The 23,261-nt window shown below is 43.0% G+C and overlaps 1 protein-coding gene across 5 annotated transcripts in view; it reads left to right on the top strand.

Annotated features, from left to right (window-relative positions):
- The window catches only part of VPS13C (vacuolar protein sorting 13 homolog C), a 390,940-nt gene that overhangs the window by 297,237 nt on the left and 70,442 nt on the right, over positions 1 to 23,261 (top strand). For all 5 annotated transcript variants that reach the window (XM_068275765.1, XM_068275764.1, XM_068275763.1 and 2 more), the window contains 5 exons: positions 12,672 to 12,810; positions 12,920 to 13,054; positions 15,911 to 15,992; positions 20,392 to 20,461; positions 21,440 to 21,551. In XM_068275765.1, the coding sequence (XP_068131866.1) occupies positions 12,672 to 12,810; positions 12,920 to 13,054; positions 15,911 to 15,992; positions 20,392 to 20,461; positions 21,440 to 21,551 (538 nt within the window). The remainder of the gene's footprint in view (positions 1 to 12,671; positions 12,811 to 12,919; positions 13,055 to 15,910; positions 15,993 to 20,391; positions 20,462 to 21,439; positions 21,552 to 23,261) is intronic.

Here is a 23,261-nt window from a genome sequence, read left to right as displayed (position 1 = left end):
GTAGCCATGAGTATAGTAGTCCCCAGTATATGTAGCCAGAGGTATATGTGCCTAGTATATGTAGCCAGGGGTATATATCCCTAGTATATGTAGCCAGGGGTATACGTGCCCAGTATATGTATCCAGGGGTATACGTGCCCAGTATATGTATCCAGGGGTATACATGCCCAGTATATGTAGCCAGGGGTATACGTGCCCAGTATATGTAGCCAGGGGTATACGTGCCCACTATATGTAGTCAGGGGGGTATATGTGCCCAGTATATGTAGCCAGGGGTATATATGCCCAGTATATGTAGTCAGGGGTATATATGCCCAGTATATGTAGCCAGGTGTATATATGCCCAGTATATGTAGCCAGGGGTATATATGCCCAGTATATGTAGCCAGGGGTATATATGCCCAGTATATGCAGCCAGGGGGTATATGTGCCCAGTATATGCAGCCAGGGGGTATATGTGCCCAGTATATGCAGCCAGGGGGTATATGTGCCCAGTATATGTAGCCAGGGGTATATATGCCCAGTATATGTAGCCAGGGGTATATATGCCCAGTATATGTAGCCAGGGGTATATATGCCCAGTATATGTAGGCAGGGGTATATGTGCCCATATGTAGCCAGGGGTATATGTGCCCATATGTAGCCAGGGGTATATGTGCCCAGTATATGTAGCCAGGGGTATATGTGCCCAGAATAGGTGTCCCCCAGCAGGAGGGGAGCAGCGCTGTGGAAGGAGAGCTGTGAGCAGCACCTTAGGGTGCTCTCCTTTCCTCGCTCTCCCCTCCTGAAGTAATGTGCGCGCAGCCGGCAGCGGGCGGGACTTACCTCTCCTCGTCGTCGGAACTCCGGATCTGCGTGCCGCAAGTCTGGTCTGATACAGACCAGAGCAGCTGCACGCAAAACCGACGCCGGAACGAGGAGAGGTAAGTCCCGCCCGCTGCCGGCTGCCTGCACTTTACTTCAGGAGGGGAGAGCGAGGGAAAGAGAGCACCTAAGGTGAGGGGAGGGGGGGGGGAAATGGCCCCCCTTCTCCACCGCTGCTCACAGCTCTCTTTCCACTGCGCTGCTCCCCTCCGAACATGGCAGGGTGAACGGCGTCCACCCCAGGGAAATAGTAAGTGGACGCCGTTCACCCGCGTCCACGCACCACTCGACCCCTGCCTTTGTTCCTTTCTGTGCCGGGTAGGTTAGTTTCCGTTTTGACAGAGTAATGTTCCCTTCCCTAATTCTTACCGTTTCTATATAGAAATGTTAAGAATTATGTTTCAATTTTAAATGACACTTGTGAGGTTTGAAAATTAAAAAAAATGGATACTTGCCTCGAGAGCTGAAGCCTCTGGATCTTTCTACATCCTCCGACCAAGCTGTTCCAGTGCTGAGACCCCCAAAGCTCAGGGCCCTCTCAGCCTTAGGCTTAAAAAGCTGACCCTGATCAGGTCCGTGCTACTGCGCAGGCACAGATTGCTCACGTATGCACAGTAGCACGGACCAACTTGGGTGGAAAAAGCCAAGCCCAATTGGGTCCATGCTATTGTGCGATGGTCCGTTGATATTTCGGAGAATGCAGCGCTGGAACAGCAGAGTGGAGGAGGACAGGGCAGCTTCTGGATTATCCAAGGTGTACTTCTATTATTATTATTTTTATCATTCTTATTATTTTAAGTATTTATATAGCACCGACATATTACGCAGCGCTGTACCGAGTATATTGTCGCTAATGGTCTCTGAGGGGCTCACAATCTAGTTCCTACCATAGTCATGTGTCTATGCATGTATCCATTGTGTACTGCATGTATCATAGTCTAGGGTAAATTTTTAGGGAGAAGCCAATTAACTTATCTGTATGTTTTTGGGATGTGGGAGGAAACCAGAGTGCCCTAAAGAAACCCACGCAGACACGGGGAGAACATGCAAACTCCTTGCAGATGTTGACCTGGCTGAGATTCGTTCCAGGGACCCAGCACTGCAAGGCAAGAGCGCTAACCACTACGCCACCGTGCTGCCCAATTGTGCCCTATTATTGAGGTGATTACCTTTTTTAGCCCACTTTTTTTTCCTTTCAGGTACACTTAACCATTTCAGCCACACGGACGTGAGCTTCACATCCGCAGTGGCAGCAGCTAGAGCCGCAGGGACGCACTAGTCACGTCCCTGCAGCCCCTGTGCCAATCCGAGCATGTCCGCCGAGAATAAACACTGTTTTTGCACTTACTCCCGCCGCTGATTACCACCGTTTTCCGCTGCCCGCTCGTTAAATTTATGAGTGGAAACAATGTTTCCATTCATAAACTCCCCGCCGCCACTGTGATCGGAGGCTTCCGATGGTAGCCTACGTCACTTCCCCTAGTTACAATGCAGTGATATATTGTATACTATTAGCGTACAAAGTACGCTAATAGTTTTTTTGCTCATTGGGGACATCTTGTGGCCAAATAGTAAAACACACCTACTGACTTTAACCTCTAGCCGACCGCGTCACACCGATGGGCGTGTCTGCGGCGGCAACCCCAGGACCGCCTAATGCCGATCTGTGTAAAGTCCTGGGGCTCCGCTTTGCAGGAGATTGCGCCCAAGCCTAATTGGTGGCGGAAAAAAACAAAGTATAGATCATTTCATTGGGATAAGTAGTGATAAAGTTATTGGGGAATGAATGGGAGGAGCGCTGATAGGTAAAAATTCCTCTTGTCCATAAGGTGAAAAATACTCGCGGGCTAAAATGGTTAAAATATAAAATGTTAATGACTATGCAAAATGTTTTCATTAAATACTTTTTTTTAACTCATTCTTGTGAAGTTAAATTTCATTTCACCTATTAATCTTCCAAGACACGTACTCTTGAGGTAAGCTCCTCTACAGACATGGGAAACATCATTATCTCCCATATAAAATTAACATATCAATAGTCCTACCTTCAGTGCAGAGGATTCTTGCATCCAGACTGGACAGTATCTCTCCTATGAGCAATTAATTTGGCTGCTGTTGCAGTGGACGTCCTCTAGGATTATAAGCCAATGTGGTACCAATTCAACCTGGTCATGTATGCCTCCTGGAGCTATTATTGTGTGTCTACTCTTTTCTTTTACTGAGGGTGGCAAGCAGAATGGTGTGTTTTGTGGGGGTTTTCACTAGCTTCTGGTGGCTTCTATGGTGTCTTGTAGGTGCTGTTGAAGAGATTTGTGGTTATCAGAAGAGGGATATAGAGCTACATAACTAATGCATTTAGCAGGACTGGTTGGTAATGAATCTTTGGGCTCAGCGGCACCAAAGATATGATGCTGCTTGGCTGGCCTCTCTAGTGAGCTTGTCAAGACACAGCTTACCTGTCATCAGGTTCTCCTCTTCCTGCCACTTCAGTGACGGTAGCTGGAGATTCAGAAATGCACAGGAAGGGAACAGACTGAACACAATCTGGTTACTCAGCACACTGAAGGTGGCCACACACGATACAAGTGTTTATATTTCTTTTCAGTTTTTAGAATTACAATACCGTTTTCAGATTGTAACATTTAAAAAATCTGACCAATGTATCGCACACTTCTTCAAACTTACCCCGCTTATGAAAAAAGTGATTGAAAAGTCTGAAAAAAATTGCTTGGTCTATAAACCAAGAAACTGGCAATCTATGCTACACCATGCAGTTTTCATAAAAATGGATAAAAAATCAGCCACTCCTGACTGACAAACCCCTTTTTTTTAGTTTTCTGTATAACTGGTTGTTTGTATCGAACTGACGTCAGATGAAATAATTTTTTTGCATCGTGTGTGGCCGGGGAAAACCTGAACAGGATGGCTTCTGCAGGTTTTTATTGCCTGCAGTAGTGTTTGTCATTGACCAAGCATGTCAGCTGCAGTTCAGGGGTAGGTTACTCCAGCAGGCCCTATGGTAAAAGTGTGATCTCTCTTGAGGAGGTTTTTGTGGCTACAGGATATTATTATTTTGTATCCATATAGTGCTAACATTTTCACAGGGCTTAGTTGGCACTTGCCATGCATTTACTTCTTTACTTCCTCTGTCTTGATTTGTGTTTGAAAAGTTTACGCATTGCTTTATTAGCAATGTCAATTGTTGCCCTCTTATGCTAAAAAGTTTGGCATGGATGCCAAATTTGTTAAATTGGTAACACACCCTCATTTGTTCATTTGTTAGACTATAAAAATGTTTAACCACTTCCCACCCCTTCATAGGTATGTTAGAACAGGCATGCACATTTTGTAAAAAGTCCTATTTGCACCAATTAGTGCAAAAATAGGATGCTTTAAAATGTCAATTTTGCATTCAAGAAGAATTGTAAAAAAAAACCAAAAAAAACAGCCCCTGGGGGTACTTACCTCGGGAGGGGGAAGCCTCTGCATTCTTATGAGGCTTCCCTTGTCTTTCTAAGCCTCAGGGATCCAGCGCTGGCAGCCCCAGAAAAATCAGCTGACAAGCTGGTGCAGGTTTACCTTCCCGACTCCAGCGCAGGTGTAGTAGGGATCTGGAGGAAATAACCAAGCCCGATCAGGTCTGCTGTACTGCACAGGTGACTCCACAATACTACAACATATTACACTATTACAACAACAATGTATTCATACAGATAAGGGACTAACCTTCAATAATATCTGTAGCTGAGAAATATTTGGTTTGCTTTCTTAGTATCTTCAGCCAAAGATGGTCCTTAGGTGCTACCGAAGATTCTTGGTTCTGCTACTCAGGAAGATGTTTGACATCAGGAGGTGAATTTATTGAAAGCATGAGGGAGCTGGGTTGTAAATATATGGCATGGTTATTACAGGGTCAAGCAAATGTAATTAGGCAATAGGAAAGTAATACAGAGTAAGATTAAAAGCCCCCGCCCTCCCTCAATCCTCAGTTCATCTGTGTTTCCGTGACGGAAACACCTTTAGAAGCAAGCTCCTATTTACTTTCTTTTACTCACCAGAGGGTGAGTCTTTCCCAAAGAAGGGGTCAGAGGCAGCAGCAGCGAGAGCGGTGGAGTGGCGATTACAAGAGGTAACGCCGAGCGGCAGACTTCCTCTGGATTCCGGGTATATGGCCTCTAATTTGCGTACGGCCATTATACCTCTCTCCTTCCGTCATGTGCCGGCTCTGCAAGGTGCATCCGGTCTGATCTCAGCCAATCGCGGCTTCTGGGCGTGAAGTCAGACGCTAGAGGAAGGCAGAGAGCGCTGACATCACGCGGCTGTTGAGGGGGCGGAATATTGGGAGCCAGGAAGTGTTACAAGTGTTCTCCTGACATCTCCACTATTGCACCGTGCCGCAGAGATGAGACATGTCGCAACAGCAGCGCGAGACAGGGGCTACAAACACTGCAGCTAGGTCTTCCTCACAGGTGCAGCCATCGTGGTCTGGGGTGGTAAGTCCTCCAGCTGGAGGGTGACTTTTATTTTTTTTTTATCACCTCAGAATGGCAACTCAGTCATTTGTCTTTTCTTATGTGTTTTATTTCAGACAAAGACTGAGCCTAAAGCTACTGTTGCAGCCAAGTATAAGAGACGTGGCTTGAGGGGCGTGGCTTGACGTCGCTGCGTGATGGCTGCCTAACTCTTGAGCTCCTGCTTGTATGTCCGCCTAAAGCTTCTTTTCAGCCATCCCGGGCACCCACCCATGGATAACAAGAGCTCCCGTCGCCAGAAAGCAACCCGTGCAGACGCTAAATCCAAAGCCGCTCAAGTAGAACGAACGGTCCCAGACTTATTTCGCTCGCAAACACTCCGCTCTCAAACCCCCAAGATGGCGCCGCCGAAGGAGGCCGGACCTGCCCGTTCGTCTCCCGGATCATCCCCACCTGCCGCAACTAAGGGCGCAGACAAACAACACATGGCACCTACCCTGGCAGATATGCACACCATGGCTGAGGACATCAAAGCCTCCTTCCACAGCGCGATAGCGGAGATGAGGTCAGATGTGGCTGGCATAGGCCGCAAGCTGCGCATGATGGAGGAAGCCGGGGAAAAGAGAGATGCACGCATAAAGTCCCTGCACAACACCTCCCAAAAGCAAAAGGGGAGACTAGATGAACATGCCCGTAAATTAGAGGACTTAGACAACCGTGGCCGGAGATGTAACTTGCGCATAAAGGGTATCCCGGAGTCTGTGACGCAGGACAACATAATAAAGGCGCTAACTACCATCTTCAACAACCTCCTGGAACGGCCTTCTGATTCATCGGTGGGATTTGTGAGAGCACATAGAGCCCTGCGACCGAGAGCTTCTGATGGTGAGCAACCTAGAGATATAATTTGTTGTCTGGAGTCTTTTACTTTGAAAGAAGAGATCACCCGTGCAGCTAGAGACCAGGAGGAGATTCTGTTTAACGATACCCCTATTCAGCTATTTCAGGACTTGTCACCCATTACCTTAGCCAAAAGAAGGGTGATGAAACCTCTCCTCTCAGCATTAAGAAATAAAGGTCTCAATTATAAATGGCGCTTCCCGTTCGCCCTCACTGTTGCTGTTAATGGAAAACAATTCACCTTACATTCCATATCGGGCCTAGCCGACTTTTGTGAAGATGTGGGCATCCCTGCTGTTGATTTACCAGACTGGGACGGTGACTTAAGTGATCTAAGAGCTACCTTTAACAAACCACCCAAAATTAGGAAGCAGACGGAAGTAGACCAATCAGAGGCGAACTCTACACCTGATATGAGATCCCCCCCACCAATCCGAGGGAGCAGCTCATGATTCAGCTGAAGAGGACTGACCCCCTTGGTCTCTTAAACCGTAACGAAATCCCCACCGGTGAAAATCTAATTCAGAGAAGCGTATGTCGTAATGGGTCTGTGACTTTCTCCACAGGTTTGACTCCCCTGCCCTCCCCCTTTCGGCTCTGCTGTTCACTATTTGCTGTATGTTATGGAAATCTTACTAGCCCAAGACATCCCCATTTTACTCAAAGTATGTTGTTACCTGGTTTTTTTTTTTTTTTACGCTGTATCTGAGGGGGAGCCTCCCCTAAAACTCTAGGGCCCACACTCGGGACGACGAGACGGATTGGTCCCTCAGTTAGAAATTATGCACGCATATACGATATGTTTATTGCATGTGATTGTCTCTGAACCTGTTATGTTTACTGGCGACATTTAGGTTAACTACCATAGGGGGGGTGACGTCCGGTCACACTGATTGCTCTTTGGGCGAGGACTGGGATTGGCTGCGCGGGCTATATCCGCCTATTTGCGGGGGCCGTGGCGGTCTGTCCTAGCTCCCTGTCTTAGCAGACGTTAGCATTCACGCAGTGATCTGACGGCATCCCTCCTACTAGCATATCCATGGGATGGTAAAACGGAGAAAGTTTACTCAGTGTATGGGCGGACACAGCAGTTTACTCAATCCTTAACAACACTCCCTTCTCGGTTTTCTTGTTTGGCGATAGGCTACTCTCGCTGGACGTCTTCCGCATTCCCCACACAGTGTGTCCGCGCATACACTGATTACCGTCCCCACAAAGTAGGTGAGCACTACACGCCACGTGGTGCTCACGTGGGCTTGGTAGCTATTGATTTGTAGGTGTACTTCTACTGTAGATTTATAGGCTTATAGATAGTTATCCATGTACCAACTTTCCGTGTCCTACACACATATCTTATTACTCTCTTCTCTACTACCTTGTCTGATCTATTTTGACCCCCTTTCTGATTTATTCTCAGGGGCACTTCAGTCCTCAAACAAAACAAACATGGTAAGACGTCCGACAAACCATCCTTTACCCAAGGATGGAAAGCCACAGACATCCAATAACCTAGTAACTGTAAATCTGTTATCACTTAATGTGAATGGATTGAATACGCCGGAGAAAAGAACTTCCATATTTAAGTTCTTGCAAAAAGAGAAAACCCAAGTGGCCTTCCTTCAGGAAACTCACTTGAGGGCCAACCACATCCCATCCAGATTTGACTACAGATTCCCTGTGGCTTTCCATGCTACGTCCGCTACCTCTAAAACGAAAGGTGTATCAATTTTTCTTCATAAGGATTTTCCTTTCTCTGTAGAGGAGGTGGAGCATGATCCAAACGGCAGATTTATCTTTGTAAAGGGTAAGATGGGGGAGAGACAGGTCACGTTGGCTAATCTCTACGCCCCAAATAGGCAACAGAACTCCTTTATCTCCACAGTTATACATAGATTGATGGGCTTCTCCCAAGGTATTCTGATCGTGGGAGGGGACTTTAATGTACCCTTGCAACCGTTACTGGATTGTTCTAACGGAACATCAGTGCTATCCTATAAAGTCCTCAAACAAATTAAGAACAGTCTATATAATCTCTCACTAACGGACGCATGGCGCTTAATCCATCCAAAAGATAGGGATTACTCGTTCTACTCCAGTATCCACCACAAATACTCACGTATCGATTACTTTTTTGTAGCTCAGCGAGACTTGTCAATGATAAAGGATGCCAAGATTGGCAACATCGCCCTTTCGGATCATGCTCCAATACTCCTAACACTAGAATTTCCGGAAAAGTTATCTAAAACTTGGTGTTGGAGACTTAATCCAAATTTGTTATCCGAAAAACACAGAGTTCAGGGGATCTCGCAGAGTTTGCAATCTTATTTTGATATGAACAGTACCCCAGAGATATCTGGTCTTACCCTATGGGAAGCCCATAAGCCAGTGATTCGAGGCCAATTTATTAGGATGGGATCTAAACTCAAAAAGGAAAGAGAGGAGGGCATTGCTAACTTGCCAGCACAGATATCTAGGTTGGAAAGAATCCACAAACAATCTCTGGCTGTTCAGACGCTGGAGGAACTCTCCGCCTGTAGAGTACAGCTTCAATACTTATTATTCGCAGACGCTAAGCGGAAAATTCTTGCTGGGAAAAAAATCTTCTACGAAATGGGTAATAAAAGTGGGAAATACTTGGCCAGATCTCTTCGAAAACAAACCTTACGCTTACAGATACCTTCCATAGTTGATAGCAACCAAAAAAAACTGACGAAATCAGAAGAGATTGTTGAGGAGTTTAAGAATTATTACAACTCCTTATACAACCTGAAACAATCCCAACAATCGCAAAGCAACTCCCCTGAAAGCCGAGACCGGTCTGCCAAAATAACAGACTTTCTGCAGAGACACGGAAAACCACTCCATATCTCCGCGGAAGACAAATCAGACTTAGACTCCCCCCTGACCACTGACGAATTTCTGATGGCAATTAAATCCCTAAAGACTGGTAAGGCTCCTGGCCCTGACGGACTAACATCACAATACTACAAATCTTTTAAACATGTCCTAGCGTCTCCCTTTATCTCGACCTTCAACGCGGTCTCCCCCGGTTGTACCCCCTCTCAACAATTTCTAGCTGCACACATTGTGGTGATTCCCAAGCCTGGCAAGGACTTACAGCAGTGTTCCAGTTATAGACCCATATCTTTGCTGAACCTTGACGCTAAGATCCTGGCAAAGATCCTGGCCAACAGATTACTCCCTTACATACCTGACCACATTAATAGTGATCAAGTGGGTTTTGTTCCAGGCAGAGAGGCGAAAGAAAATGTCATGAGAACAGTGGGCATGATGGCATTTGCCAAAAAACACAATATTAGTTCCTTCATTCTATCCACAGACGCAGAGAAGGCATTTGACAGGGTGGCATGGGACTATATACGTGCCACCCTGTCAGGCCTAGGGTTGGGTCCCTTCTTAAGACAGCTAATCGATCTTCTGTATTCGAATCCGTCTGCCCAGGTGAAGGCGAACGGCTGCTTATCCACCCCATTGAAGATTAGCAATGGAACAAGACAGGGTTGCCCTTTATCCCCCCTCATTTACATTCTCACGCTTGAACCCTTCCTGAACGCGATAAGAGAGGACAGATCGATTAAGGGAATCCAAATTGGTGCTCACTACCATGTGGTAGCTGCATTTGCGGACGATCTCTTGTTTTTCCTACAAGACCCATTACGTTCCCTTCCTGGTCTAATGCACAGATTTGATGACTTTGGGTATATATCAAACTTGAAAATAAACTTCCATAAATCCGAAGCTCTAAACGTTACTCTAGATCAAACTGTGGTAGGACTGTGCAGAGCGTCGTTCCCTTTTGCCTGGGCGGATGGCAGACTGAGATACCTGGGGATCAATATCACCCAAAACCTCAATGACCTCTATAAACAAAACTTTGAGTGGGTGGGGACTGCGTTGAAGGCCGACCTGTTAGAGTGGGGACAAAAAAAAAGCCTTTCCTGGTTTGGACGCATGGCCTCTGTAAAAATGAACCTCCTTCCTAGATTTCTCTATATCAGCCAATGCTTACCGATATCACTACCCCCGACTTACCTGAGAGACCTTCAAAAATATATTAATAAATTTATCTGGGGAAGTAGACCACCCAGAATAAAAAGAACAATACTTATCTCTGCCAAGGAAAACGGGGGAGTTGCCCTGCCGGATCTGTGTGCATATCATGTAGCATCACAACTCTCCAGGGTTGTTGAGTGGTCGAACCACAGGTGTCCTAAAAAATGGGTTCTCATTGAACAAGAAACCGCTGAGAGAAAAGCACAAAATATTGGATGGTCAGATGTCCCGAAAGCGATCCAAAAGACCTGGGTCAATCCCTTACTCCTGGCCACAATCAAAACAATGCGAAAAATACTCCCTTCCTTGGGCCTAACCTCTTTCCCAAGTAAGATTACCCCATTAGGTGACAATCTAGCCTTCTTACCAGCCCTCGAGGTTCCTTTTCTTAGAGACTGGCCAAAGGATGGTTGCCCTAGAATTAAAGATTTTGTATCAGGAAATTCAGTCAAATCTTTTGCTGAGATGTCTGTGCTGAGAGAGGGTAAGGTCCTTAATCAATGGCAATTTTTCCAAATTAGGCACTTTTTGAACTCTCTTAAGCAAAAATTTAATTGGGGAAAAACACTTACTGCTTTTGAAGAACTAATAGTAGCTGAGGAGAAGCCGGGCCACCTAATTTCTATTTTGTATCAGATGGTAGTACAGAAACCAAATGCAGATAAATTTAATTTTCAGAGATACTGGGAAGAGGACCTGGATGTAGGTTGGGATGATGAGCACTGGCAAAAGATCTTCATTCTGAATCACAAGGGATCCTTAAATGTCAACACCCAAGAGATGGGTTATAAAATTATTTCACGCTGGTACAGGACCCCATCCTCCCTACATAAAATTTATCCGTCAGTTCCTGACACATGCTGGCGATGCGGGTCACCGGGAGGTTCACTTCTGCACATATTCTGGTCATGCCCACTAATTAAACCATTTTGGTCACAGGTCCATCGAATCATGGAAAAAATTTCATGCGACCAAATTATCTTCTCACCAGATTCCCTTCTACTCCACAACACGATGGAATCTATTAAAGCATACAAAAGATCCCTTGTGATTCATATGGTTAATGCGGCCAGGGCCCTGATACCTGCGAGATGGAAAAATTCTACCCCACCTTCAGTGAAGGACTGGATCAGAAGGGTAGACTCAATTGAGAGTATGGAAAAATTGATACACATGTCTAATGACCAAAGCGAAAAGCACTCACTGACCTGGATGGTGTGGTTTGACTATCAATGTACGGATGAATATAAGAATTTTTTGGCTTCTTAATCAAGTGCTAATGTCCCTACAGGCGAATGGGTCCAACTGTCATTTCGGTAGTAAGACACTTACCACTCCTCTTCTTCCTCTCCTTACTGTTTCCCGTTTATTTCCTCTTCTCCTTTCATACTTGGGTACATGGACACATAGGCAATTAATGCTAGTTGGTAAAATTGAACACACCTACTTTGACTACAATTAGCGTAACTCATCTGCTGTCATATGAGAAGGACTGGTTATTAATGTTTAGTGTTTCCTGGGCCATTTCGCTTTTCTTTTTCTTTTCCCTTTGTTTTTACCAAACAGGCCCCTTTGGAACTTTGTTGGAATACATATGCGACCAAATCCATTCTTTTGAAATTGTCAGCTGTATGGTGTTTATTCTATTGTATTGTTACTTTCTTTTGCTCAATAAAGCTTGAAATTGTGAAAAAAGAGACGTGGCTTGTGTAACACTAAAGGTGCGTACACACGCACTACATCTGGCAATGACTGGTCCGTCAGACCCTTCCGCTGGGCGGACTTTTAGTCGACAGTAACAAGTGTGCACGCGCTGTCGGACTGATAAGGCTGTTTCTGAACGATCTGCTGAGCGGACGGACCGTTGTTGCCACATGCAGTGCATGTGTACGCACCTTTAGATAGCTCTAGAGGCCCTCAGAAACCTATGCCAAGCTTGCACTGATGGCCTGATAAAGCCTGTGTGTTCTAGCTAGGATTGTGTTTTGCAGGGCTGAATAAATGCCTTTGGCTGCGAAGGGTCATGTTGCATCATTTTTCTGGTGTACTCTTCTAGTCTATGGTTATAGTTAAAGTGTTAATAATCCTGTGTACAAACTTTACTATTGTCCAGAATATTTTCCACAGGTCAGTAGGCTCAATTCAGAAGCCCCACCATATCAATAATATCTACTCATTTTATACTATTCCAGTACTTCAAAATATAAAGAACTATCACTTGTTTGGTGGGTGATATTTATGTTTTTATGCTTTTAGTACATTTGACTGACAAACAGTAAGCAAAGAAAGTAAGTGGTACATGATTAAGGATGTGTTACAAAAGAATACTCATTGAAGGCTTGTGCTCATTTTGATTTGCAGTTCAGACATCATTTGGGAATTTAAGCGAAAACAAAAATGGAAGCTTTTTAATCAGAAGCACATTCTACAACTTGAACAAGCCTATGAGAAACATCCTCCTGGAGAACCAAGCAGATGGGTGAAAATAGACAATTTTGAGGTGTGTCATGGGCTGTTGTATTTCATTTTGTTTGGTTGTTTTGGTTTGTGTACCATTTTTCACTATAAAGACTGACCTTATGTCAACTTCCTATAACCCTTATGCTTAGGTCAACTTTAGCTCCATGGAAATGCGTTCACAATCAAAAGTTCAAATCAGGAGAAGTTTTCTATCTGGCATCAACATAGAGTTCAAGCAGTCTCCACATCAAAGAAGTTTAAGAGCCCAGCTATACTGGCTACAGGTGACATATACCCATATCATATATTCCCAAATAAGAGATCTTCAAATAATTACCTATACATGATGCAAATATTTTCTTGGCTAATATTCTTAAATGATTTACAGAGTGTAAATTTGTATAAAGGAATAATGAAAAGCAGTCACTTTGATAGAGACGCTAACTGGTCATGTGTGTGGGTTTCACCCATCAGTACAAACCTTATCTTTGACTAGCAACTTAAGGAGCCTAGTAATTTAGGACTTAATAGATTTTATTAACAGCCTTTTCAGAATAAACATACATTTTAATAAGGAAATCACAGTTTCTTATAGCTAATCTAAAGTAACTTTGGACGTTGTGTTCCTTTCTTACTAACACTTCTGTTACCTTAAAAGTAGTGTATAGGGATTTTTATATATTTTTGTTGTTTTTGATTAGTAAAGAAATTTAACCACTTAAGCCCTCAGTCGTTTTCACTTTATGCATCCGAGCAATGTTCACCTACCATTCATTAGCCTATAACTTTACCACTACTTATCACAATGAACTGATCTATATCTTGTTTTTTCCGCCACCAATTAGGCTTTCTTTGGGTGGTACATTTTGCTAAGAGCTACCTTACTGCAAATGCATTTTAACAGTAAGAATAAGAAAAAACGGAAAAAAATCATTATTTCTCATTATAGTTTTAAAATAATACATGCCTCCATAATTAAAACCCACGTATTGTATTTGCCCATTTGTCCCGATTTATTTCACCGTTTAAATTATGTCCATATCACAATGTATGGCGACAATATTTTATTTGGAAATAAGAGCATTTTTTCCGTTTTTGTATCCATCACTATTTACAAGCTTATAAAAAAAAATATATAGAAATATTTCATCGTTATATAGATATAGTGTAGACCCTTGGGTAAATATTTGTGGTTTTTCTTTAATTGTAATGTATTTTTTTTTTTAAATTAAACTTGTGGGTATTTTTGGGAGGGTCGGATGTAAATAGTGTTTTATTTGGGTAAATATATGTGCATTTAAATTTTTTTTTTTACTTTTAGATGTAGTTTTACTTTTTGGCCACAAGATTGCAACCTTGAGTTTGTTTACATGACGTCACTCTAAGCCTACAAAGTACGCTTAAAGGGACATAGGAGTCAGAAAAAGCAAAGCTTCCGAGAGAAGCTGTAGCTTTTTCTGCAGGGGAGAGGGATCAGTGATCGGGCACCATAGCCCGATTAATTGATTCCTGGGCTAACGAATCCGCGGCCGGGAGCGTGCATGCACGCCTGCGAACGGGCGCGGGAGTGCGCATGTCCTCCTTGACTTTTTTATACGTCGAGGACAAAGTGGTTAAACTTCTTATTTTTTTTAAATCTAGAAAGTGTCAGATATTACAACTAAAATATTTGTTTAAAGTTTCTTACCGGTTTACAGGATGCTTTCATGAAGAACTGGGTCATCACTGCTGAACTTTTGCCTCCCTGTGTCCCCCGCCCCCCATGTCTCCTTAGGGATGACAGATGATTGCCCCCCCCCCATCCTTCCAGAACCTTTATGAGCCAAACCAATTCGGGTACAAACCCCCATTTGTACTTGGCAAAATAAATTATTCTGATTCCACTCATCTATTTGATAGACTAATCAGATTTACTTTGGGGCTTTTTTCCAACCCCCAGCAGTATATCAGGTCCCTGGCTGTGATCCTCTCCAGGGTGCTGCTGTCCATTCTTAAAGAGGAACTCCAGTGAAAATAATGAAAATAAAAGTGCTTCATTTTTTGCAATAGTTATGTATAAATGATTTGGTCAGTGTTTGCCCATTGTGAAATCTTTCCTCCCCCTGATTTACATTTTGACATTTATCACATGACATTTTTACTGCTGGCAGGTGATGTCAGTGGAAGGAGATGCTGCTTGCTGTTTTGGCAGTTGGAAACCGCTGTAAACAGCTATTTCCCACAATGCAACAAGACTCCCACAGTGTGATGTCAGAACTATGGTCCTGACATCACACTGTGTGAGGGGTTTCACCACAATATCAGCCATACAGAGCCCCTTGATGATCCGTTTGTGAAAATGAAAAGATTTCTCATGGGAAAGGGGGTATCAGCTACTGATTGGGATAAAGTTCAATTCTTGGTTACGGTTTCTCTTTAAACATCGGGGTACTGCACATGTGCAGACCCGTCTGTCCATGTCTCCTCCATCACACTTGCAATGGCTGGAAGCACTCTGTGCATGTGTAGTTCAAATCTTTGTGATCTATGCAAACACAGAATGGTGCCAACTGCAGGAGTGTTATTGAGGAGGTGAGCTGAGCGAACTGTGCATGTGAAGTAGCCATGACCAGAGTTCTGGTCGGGGGTCTTTAGGAGTGGACAGTTGCACCCTGGAGAGGATCAGAATTGCAGCAAATGATCTGATATACTGCAGGGGGGTGAAGAAGCTCCAGGTAAGTAAATATGAACTCCCCTGCCTTGGTGTTCCTTTAACTCCATGTCCCACCTTATTATTTATAGTTTGCTTTTATTTGATTTTATCATTACAATGGAAAATGGGCAAATTGACTTGACCATCTGAGGTTCAGAACAAGAAATAAAGCTCAGCAGAAAAAGAGGTCATCGTTTCACAGAACACGTACAAGCTTGTTAAATGTAATAAAAAGCAGGTTTTGATTGTTGATTAGTTCAAGCTAAAATGATTGAAGTTGAAGGACATTGCACTTTCCTTTAAGATATTTAAATAAGGATTTTTATTTGCTGATGTGATTTGTTGGCAGGAAATTGAGAGCTGTAAAATAAAATGAGACGGGATGTACTGCATGAGTTGCTTTGATAACACGGCTTTACTGTACCTAATGTCTTGTATATTTGGTTAGGTTGACAACCAGCTACCTGGCTCCATGTTCCCTGCAGTCTTCCATCCAGTAGCACCTCCAAAATCCATTGCTCTGGATTCTGGTAAATAAATAAACATATCTATAAATGTAAATCTTCTTTATTTAAATTAGATGTATTCTATTTTTCTTTCTTCTTTTTTTTTAATAGATTTTTCTGTTATAAAATAGTGTTAAAGGAATCCATCCTTAGTTGCCTAAAACCGTGTGTGCTTTAATGTATTTGCTTCACACATGTTTTTATGCACTTTTTTGTATGTTATGTGCCCAGCATTGTGGAAAAGCTTTCAGGTAAAATGTACCTGTATGCAAACTGACCCTGTGGGAATCATGGAAAATGTACTTTAAAGAAATACTTAAGTCACTTAAAAAAAATGTCTTTTACTCACCTGGGGCTCCCCTCAGCCCCCTGCAGCTGAACGGTGCCCTCGCCGTGTCCCTCCGATGCGCCTGGTCTCGCCGGCGGCCACTTCCGGTTTGGCCGTCACCGGCAGACAGGCTGTGAACGCGGCTGATTATCCGCGTCCCCGGACGCAATAGCGCCTTCTACAATGCTATTGCGTCCGGGGACGCGGATAATCAGCCGCGTTCACAGCCGCCGGCGAGACCAGCCGCATCGGAGGGACATGGCGAGGGCACCGTTCAGCTGCAGGGGGCTGAGGGGAGCCCCAGGTGAGTAAAAGTCATTTTTTTTAAATGAAGTATTCCTTTAAGGCCTAGTGCACACCAGAGCGGTTCGGCTGCGGTTTGCGATCCGCTTGCGGGTGCGGATCCGCTAGGGTAATGTATTTCAATGGGCTAGTGCACACCAGAGCGGGAGGCGTTTTGCAGAAACACATACTCCCGGGCTGCTGCAGATTTTGGATTGCGGATGCCTCAATGCCTCAATGTTAAGTATAGGAAAACCGCAAACCACTCTGAAAAACGGCACTTCAGAGCGGTTTGCCAGGCGTTTTTTGTTACAGTAGCTGTTCAGTAACAGCTTTACTGTAACAATACATGAAATCTTCTACACCAAAAACGCTTCACAAAACCACAAAATGCTAGCTGAAACGCTACAGAAAAATAAGAAAAAGCGTTTCAAAATCTGCTAGCATTTTGCGGATCTGCTAGCGGTTTTTGGTGTGCACCAGGCCTCACTGCACTAGCTGTGTGTTGCTTTAAAGCTCACTTACTTGCATTCTCTGTAAACCAGCCCTTCCTTTTTAAAGGATACCTAAAGTGACATGATGAGATACACATGGGTATGTAGAGTGCCAAGCACACAAATAACTATGCCGTGTTTCTTTTGTTCTTTCTCTGCCTGAAAGAGTTAAACATCAGGTATGTAAGTGGCTGACTCAGTCCTGACTCAGACAGGAAGTGAAAACAGCATGACCCTCCCTGATAAGAAATTCCAACTGTAAAACATTTTCCTAGCAGCAAATGGCTTCTGAGGGCTGGTGCACACCGAGCGGCTTTTTGGGCGTTTTCAGATCCGCTTGCGGCTGCGGATCTGCTTGGTCAATGTATCTCAATGGGGTGGTGCACACCAGAGCGGCAGGCGTTTTGCAGAAACGAAAAATGCCTGGGTGAGGCATTTTTTGGATTTCGGATGCGTTTCTGCCCCAATGTTAAGTATAGGAAAAACACAAACCGCTCTGAAAAACGCCTGTTCAGAGCGGTTTTGCAGGCATTTTTGTTACAGAAGCTGTTCAGTAACAGCTTTACTGTAACAATATATGAAATCTACTATACTGAAAACCGCAGCAGCAATCCGCAAAACGCCTCATAAAAATAAAAAAAAGCGTTTAAAAATCTGCTAGCGTTTTGCGGATCTGCTAGCGGGTTTTGGTGTGCACCAGCCCTGAGAGCAGGAAAGATAAAGAGGGCCAATAGTTCATAGGTTTCCGCTCTGGCATACTTCAATAAATGTGTTATTTAGCAAAAACAATAAAACAGTTAAAACTTAAAAAGTAGATTTAAATATAAAATAAAACTGGAATATCTTAAAAAGTCATTTTTAGGAGAAGGAAGATGGATACAATCGTTTATTTTCACTTCGGGTGTCCTTTAAAGTGGATCCGAGATGAACTTTTACTCCTTGCATAATTGTGTTCCTTACATATAGTTTATAGGGCATTCCTCAAGCCAAATACTTGTTTTGTTTTAATACCCTAATTTTCATATAAACTAAACAAGCCACACCCACAGCTTCTCCAGAGTGCCTTGGCGCTTGCAAGGGATTGTGGGATTTCAGTCTGGGCAGGTGAAAAAGGTGTTGCTAGCTATAGATTTCAGAGGCAGAATTTTCACAATCTGAGGGCTGGTGCACACCGAGCGGCTTTTTGGGCGTTTTCAGATCTGCTTGCGGCTGCGGATCTGCTTGGTCAATGTATCTCAATGGGGTGGTGCACACCAGAGCGGCAGGCGTTTTGAAGAAACGAAAAATGCCTGGGTGAGGCATTTTTTGGATTGCGGGTGCGTTTCTGCCTCAATGTTAAGTATAGGAAAAACGCAAACCGCTCTGAAAAACGGCACTTCAGAGCGGTTTGCCAGGCGTTTTTTGTTACAGTAGCTGTTCAGTAACAGCTTTACTGTAACAATACAGGAAATCTACTATACCAAAACCGCTAGACAAAACCGCAAAACGCTAGCTGAAACGCTACAGAAAAAGAAGAAAAAGCGTTTCAAAATCTGCTAGCATTTTGCGGATCTGCTAGCAGGTTTTGGTGTGCACCAGCCCTGATAGCTGCAGTGCAGATACAGATCAGTTGCCTGTGTAATGGAGGAGATAAGAGTGGAGTTTTCACAGAATATGCAGATAAGCTTGCCTGTGTGTGTAATTGTGTAATAGTGACAAGCAGAAAACATTTCTGCTCCCATTGTATCACAGGAAAAAAATATTAATATACTGTTGAAGCGGTTTGAAGATAGATTTGCTGTGTAAACTATCTAAACTTTAGATAAGATATATAGACAAGTCACTTGTTATATTTAGTTTTTCATCTCGGATCCGCTTTAAACAAAACGTCTGAATTCTTAGACTCTGTACAGCATTTAACAATTAAAGTGAACACAATCCTTAGTACAAGAAAGGAAACAATAATAGATTGGTATGTGTGAATGGAATATGCACAGAGGCCGCTACGGAGGGGACCCCAGGAGACTTGGCTGAGAGTGGAGCGGCAGCGAGGGACACATAGGCTTCTTGTGGCTAATGGAAGCCCCAGGTAAGTAAAACTGTTTGTTTGTTTTTTCTTTCTTGCCTTTTGCATCCTTCAAGGGGAAATTCATCATGCGTTAAATTAGATATGGAAAGATAAATGAGTTAAGTAATTTAAGTAGAGATTAATATTGAATTTGTAAGGTGAAATAATACAACAGAAAAGCTTTGTTAATCAGCCCCTAAGTATCCAAACATCTTAGGTGGAAAAGCCTGCTAGCATCAAGTCATTAATTGTTGAAATGTTTTTCCAGTTAACGATAAAGTTTAGTAACACAGTGAAAATAAAACAAAATAAAAAACAAAAACTTTTTTGCAGTTTGATGTTCTTGCTTATTGTCTTTCTTCCTCAATGTTGTGGTACAGTGCAGATAGTTCCAAGTATTTCCACTTCCCCAATGAGTTGTTAGCTACACACAGCAGGTCCGTTATTTACAACACCTGCACTAATTCATACAGTGGCAACATCATGGATACTCACAGGTTGATAGACTGTTGGGATCATCAGGTAATTTTGTGCTCAGAATTAGTAAACAATCTAAAATAATGTGTGGCACTAATGCTGAAAGGAATGGACTGGGTTTTTTTCAACAAGGCTGGAATTTCACTTCAAAGGAAACCCATAAGGGCATTTAAAAAAAAAGTTTAACTTACTTGGGGCTTCTACCACCCCTCCCCCCCCCCCACCCACCCCCACCCCCTTGCAGACGTCCTGTGCCCGCGCTGGGACAAAACGATCCTTAAGTCCCCTGCCGTATGGCCAGTTTAGTTTTCGGCAACTGAGCCTGTCGGCGGCCACTGTGCCTGTGTGTCCTCATTCATACTCCCATCGCTGGGAGCATCCTGCGCAGGCCCAGTACCAGGTTTTCTCATACTGCAGCTGCACAGGACACTCCCGATGACAGGAGCACGAACGAGGACATGCATAGCCAGTGCCACACAGGTGGGTGACACCAGCTTCCAAGTGGGTGATAACGAAACTGAGCCGCAGCGGGGAACCAGAGGATCATTTTGTCCCAGTGCAGGCTCAGGACGTCTGCAGGGGGCCAGTAGAAACCCCAGGTAAACAAATTTTTGTTTTCCTTTTTTTTTTTTTTTTTTTTTTTTTTTTTTTGTCTTTACAGGTTTCCTTTAAATAGGATAGTATTGAAGTAGGAAGTAGGTTAAGCTTAACTGATTTTTTTTCTCATTGTTAAGATTTGATGGTTTTTCTTAGTGTTTTTTTTAACTCACCTGTTTTATTTATTTATTTTTCTAGAACCCAAGCCTTTTATCGATGTTAGCATTATTACCAGGTTTAATGAATTCAGCAAAGTTACGCAGTTTAAGTAAGTACAGTATATAACCTAGAAAATATATTGCTCATACTGTGTAATATAACATGGTATTGCAGGTAGATGAAAATTACTTTGTATGAAACGTTATATTTTTTCCATATTCACACTTCACCAGGGATCAGCATATAGTTCAGTTTCTTACCCTATGATGTTTTTTTAGTCAGTGTTTAAGGTATAAGCAGGATAACCAAAGTAGGTTATCTGAACACTCAGTATAAAATGTAGTTAAAACCCATTATGAACCAGTACAAGCGCCCCCTACTTAGAAACCGGTTACATTCCGCAAGTGTGTTAGTAAGTTGAGACCTGTATTATACATAGGGAAACATGGATAAATTATATACTTTTGGACATATAGTATTAACATACCTGTAATTTTTGTTTTCAACATGCTTTTAATTTTTTTTTTTAACTACTTAAAACAGCTAATGCAATACTGTAACATTTAACAATAAAAATAAGTTAAGTTATATATTTATATGAAAAGTTGATTTAGTACATAGACAATTTTGTTTGTTTATATGAAAAATTGTAACTTGAGTTGTTTGTAAGTAGGGGACTGTCTATAGTTTTTTTAAAAAAAAAAAATGTTTGTACTGGAATATCCTATTTTTCCCAGCATTCTAAAAGTGTCCTTTGTGAGGAAAAAACAATGGAAGATCATCATCCATTGCTTCTTTGTGGTTTGACTGTTAATTTATGATTTGTGTTCATGAACTTTTGACTTTGTTTCAGTTTTCCATAAGTTTGAGATTAGTCTGCCATTCAGAAATGTAACTGGCTTGAAAAGCATAGCAAAAAAAAAAATTGGCGTGAATTTTTTTCTCCCTATGTTGCTATCACTAGCAGTAAGCACATGTCTAAACAGGGAAAAATTGGCTTTGGTCCTGAAAGAGCCAGAACCGTCCAGTCCTAAAGTTGTTAAACTGTGACTTATTTGTTTTGTGATCTTTTACTTCTCTTTTCCAGGTACTTTATGGTTCTGATCCAATGTATGGCACTAAAAGTTGATCAGGGCTTCCTTGCCGCTATTATAGGACTCTTCACTCCAGCCACACCTATTGAGGTGGAGAAGCAACGTGTAAGTTATCTTCATGTGCTTTAGTAGTATTTTGTTAAGGCCTGCTTTGAGCAGTAAACTTATCACTACCTTTGGAAGTATAAACAAAGAAAATCTCTACCCAGAGTTAATGTATAGTATAGTTATGCTTCTTGGTGTATCATAAGTGGGCAGTACTTGATGTGCATAGGTTAGTAGTCCCTCTATCGTGTAACTTTTAAAAATGGCTAACCCTTTAGCTTTTCTGAAGATTTCTGTGATTTAAATGGGACCTGACCTTTACAAAAGTCCCAAAACTGGTTAATCAGAATTCAGGTAAACAACTCCGCAGTGCATGCTTATAGATGTGCGCATATCTGTTCGGGCTAGTTCACACCGATGGTTCTGCACTGGTATATGGTGGCTTTGGGGCTCGTTGTTTAAACTCTGTTTATTTACATGAATGGACAGCTGGTGATGCAATCGGTTACCGTTGTTTGCGCAAACGCCATGTTTTGATCCTGATTTTCACTGTCGTCTGCCCGACACTTTGCTGATCCTGGAAACATGTTGACCACTATGCTTCCATGGTACACTGCAGGAATGAAAAATCATGCAAACCGGGAAGAGCCGCCGGAAGCCGACAAATGCTTTTCTGCAAGCTTGCAGAAAAGCATTTGCAACAAGGCGCTGGGCTGCCACTCTGCCAGTTGTCCTTGGCTCTTCTGATTGGAGTCATAATGGCATGTCCGCTGGTATCACTCTCTGAGGGATGACCAGCACACCATGAAACATTGGCCATGATCAGACACCGCAGCACCACCGGGGTGAGTCAAGGTTGACCTGTTATTTGACCTGCTTGACTTATCTTGCCTGATGGGCAACCACTAAAGGTTACTACAGAATATTAATAATTTGAGATCTGTAGCAATGATGGTGGATTTGGGAGAGCATAGCAGGGCTGGTAAAAATCAGTTGTGAGAATCAAAGCTGAAGTACCTAGGTATTCTCTCCAGGAACATTGCTGATTTCTGTAAACTGAAGGTATCTGTATAAAGGTGGCCATTAACGCTACAATCTTCCCAAACGATCAACCATACGTTCAGTCAGATTGGGTGGCATTAATAGAGCTGAATGAAAATGAACGATTATTCTATTGATCATTTGTTCAATACAAATTTCAGAACAATTTTCTTAGGCTGAGTAGGTTGCTTATCCTTTTCCCCTTCATTATTGGACCTGAACAATCATGGACCATTTGTGATTGATCGCAATATTCTAATTGGAGGGTCAGTTTGGGAAATTGTACTGTTAAAGGGCACTGTAAGAGCTGAAGTGCTGGCATAGCAGGTGAGCTTTCCTGCATTTTTCATTGATAGGGATTATTAACATGTTACTGTTAACTAAATGTACCTATTCATTTATGCCACAACCCTGATCCCTAGAATACATTTCAAAAATGTACAGTAATCCCTTTTATCTGGGGGCTAGCGGGACCCAGAGGTGAGGAGGATATGAAGGCTGACGTGTTTGTTTCCTTTTAAATAATGCACATTGCCTGGCTGTCCTGCTGATCCTCTGCCTCTAATGCTATAAGCCACAGACCCTGAACAAGCATGCAGATCAGATGCCTACGACAAATCTGACAAGATTAGCTGCACGCTTGTTTCAGGTGTGTGATTTTTGGACCCTGCTGGTCAGAAAGATCAGAAGGACTGCTATGCAACTGGTATTGTTTAAAACGAAATAAAT

This window comes from Hyperolius riggenbachi, chromosome 3, assembly GCF_040937935.1.
Source record: "Hyperolius riggenbachi isolate aHypRig1 chromosome 3, aHypRig1.pri, whole genome shotgun sequence".
Classification (NCBI taxonomy): domain Eukaryota; kingdom Metazoa; phylum Chordata; class Amphibia; order Anura; family Hyperoliidae; genus Hyperolius; species Hyperolius riggenbachi.
This window is presented reverse-complemented; position numbering and strand designations above follow the sequence as displayed.